Below are 2336 nucleotides of genomic sequence, written 5' to 3' on the forward strand. Positions count from 1 at the left end.
TTTACAGACTAGTGCTTTTCCGAATATCCTTACATCCATCAGACCCCAACCCCCAAACTTTTTTGGCAGAGTTAAGTGATTCAATTTAGACAGATGGATCTTACCTCTTTCTGCTTTGGCCCCCCAAATAAAGTTGGATGAAATCCTGTTCATGGCCTGGATAATACTCGTCGGGAGCAGATACAGGTGTGCCCAGTATACCGACATTTGCATCAAGACTGTTTGAGTAAGGACTACTCTGCCTCCCAACGATAAGGATCTGTATTCCCACATCGATATCTTACTAAAAAATCTTTCAACAAGCCATCTCCAATCTCTCTTTGAATAAGCCTTTGCTTTAAGGCAGAAACCCAGATACTTCATACCTTTGGACAAAGGTCTTGTATCTATTCCAAAGAGCTGAGAGATCCATAAGGTCGTGTCCTCGTCAGTTCCATTATGATACAGGAACGATTTGGCCTTATTGATAACCAACCCTGTGGCCCTTTGGAAATGGTCAAGAATATTCTTAATACACATCCAGGAGGCTTTGGACATCATTGCAAATAATAACACGTCATCGACAAACAGGTTATGAGAGATATATATTTGCTTACAGATCTTTACCGGAGCATAAGCTTTTTTCTCCACTGCGCGGTTGATGTGCAGACTCAATGCATTCATGGCTAATATGAAGAGGAGAGGCGACAGTGGACAACCCTGTCAAAGGCCTCGTTCCGCTCGAATGAAGGATGAAGGAATGCCATTAACAATAATTGCATAGTTTACATTTTCGATGCATGCCATTATCCATCTAATGGGGCCGGGATTCATACCAATTTTCGCCAAGAGACATTGCAGATATCCTCAGTCCAATACATCGTATGCTTTCTGTAGATCAATTTTCATGATAGCAGCATCAGTTCTATGCATGGACATAGAATGTAAACACTCCTGTGTGCTGGCGACGACATCGAGAATATTACGACCTTTTAAAAAAGCATGTTGATTAGGAGAGAGACAGGATTCCAACATCCCTTTAATTCTTTCTGCTATAATCTTTGTAATAATCTTGAAAGTTATGTTGCATAAAGATCTCGGCCTGAAGTCCAGAAAAGATTCGGGCTCTCCCTTCTTTGGAATAAGAGCAATGAGAGTGGAAGTGGTGTGATTGTGAATGTTGCCCGATAATTTGGCAGCTTCCACCATGCTTAGCAAATCCATTTTGAAGAGGTCGAAAAAATGGATCAAGAAGTCTATTGTCCATCAGTCTGGTCCAAGGGATTTATCATTCTTAAAGGATTTGATAACTCCAAGAAGTTCACTTTCAAAGACTGGTCTAAACAGAGCTTCATTCTTCTGTTGATCAAACATTTCTATAACCAGGTCAATGCTCCAACGAATATCACTGAAAGCAATATCATTACTTCTGCAATACTGTTTCTTGAAGAAGCTAATAGCCTGCTTTGTGATGTCCTCCTGAGAAACAGCATAGCCACCCTTGTCGTTCTTTATTTTCCATATGTAATTTCTGGCTCTCCTTGCATTTACATAGTTATGGAAAAACTTAGTATTTTTATCGCCTTCCCGTATCCATAAAGCTTTGCTTTTGAGCCTCCACTTTGCTTCCTCTTGTTGCAACAGACTAAGTTTTTCTTTCTCCAGATTCCTTAAACGACTCTTCATCTCGATTGAGCATGAGGCATAATCAGTAGATGCCAACAACAAGTCCATCTCTTGTTGAATTCTCTGTAGGTTCTTTTTATCCTTTTGATGTTTTTGAATCTGCCATTTTTTCACCAAACTCCTTATCTCAGCCATTTTTTCTCTAAAGGTAGAGAAGATGAATAGCTTGTCCCTGTCCTTAATCACTTTCCATGCGTTTTGAATATATTCATTGAATGCAGAATCCTGTAGGAGACCTCTGTCAAACTTAAATGGATATCCCCTTCTGAAAATATTTCCAGGCCATGTTAAAAGAATGGGACTGTGATCTGATATCATAACATTTTCCACAGATAATCTTGGCATACCCATATTTTCGATGAGGCTAATATGAGAAAAAAACTGGTCAAGTCTTTTAGCTATATAAGCCTTGCCCACTCTACCATTTGACCAGGTTGGTTTCATCACGACAGGATTAACATCTACCATATTCGTGTTGAGCATCTCAGAATTAATGAGATCAACAAGAGCATTATTTACCTTCCCCTATCCCCATACCTCATCAGATTTCAATGCTGCATTCAGATCACCCGCAATATGGAGATGGTCAATGTCAAAAAGGTATGTGGCAAAAAATCTTTTCCAGAATGGAACACGGGATTTATATGGCGCATATAAATTGAGAACATTGA

The 2336-nt window shown here is 39.6% G+C and overlaps 1 protein-coding gene across 1 annotated transcript; it reads right to left on the reverse strand.

Moving 5' to 3' along the window:
- Positions 1 to 1245: 1245 nt before the first annotated feature.
- LOC149140629 (uncharacterized) lies at positions 1246 to 2016 on the reverse strand. Its single transcript, XM_089451025.1, has one exon. It carries the CDS (start codon positions 2014 to 2016, stop codon positions 1246 to 1248), a length of 771 nt encoding a protein of 256 aa, XP_089307151.1.
- Positions 2017 to 2336: the final 320 nt, after the last annotated feature.

The sequence above is a fragment of the Pinus tabuliformis genome, chromosome X (assembly GCF_031772625.1).
Source record: "Pinus tabuliformis cultivar Carrire ecotype Pingquan chromosome X, CPIR1, whole genome shotgun sequence".
NCBI lineage: Eukaryota > Viridiplantae > Streptophyta > Pinopsida > Pinales > Pinaceae > Pinus > Pinus tabuliformis.

Excerpts from the sequence above, each read along its gene's own strand:
- LOC149140629 (XM_089451025.1), bottom strand. The coding sequence starts at position 2,016 with ATGGGTATGCCAAGATTATCTGTGGAAAATGTTATGATATCAGATCAC.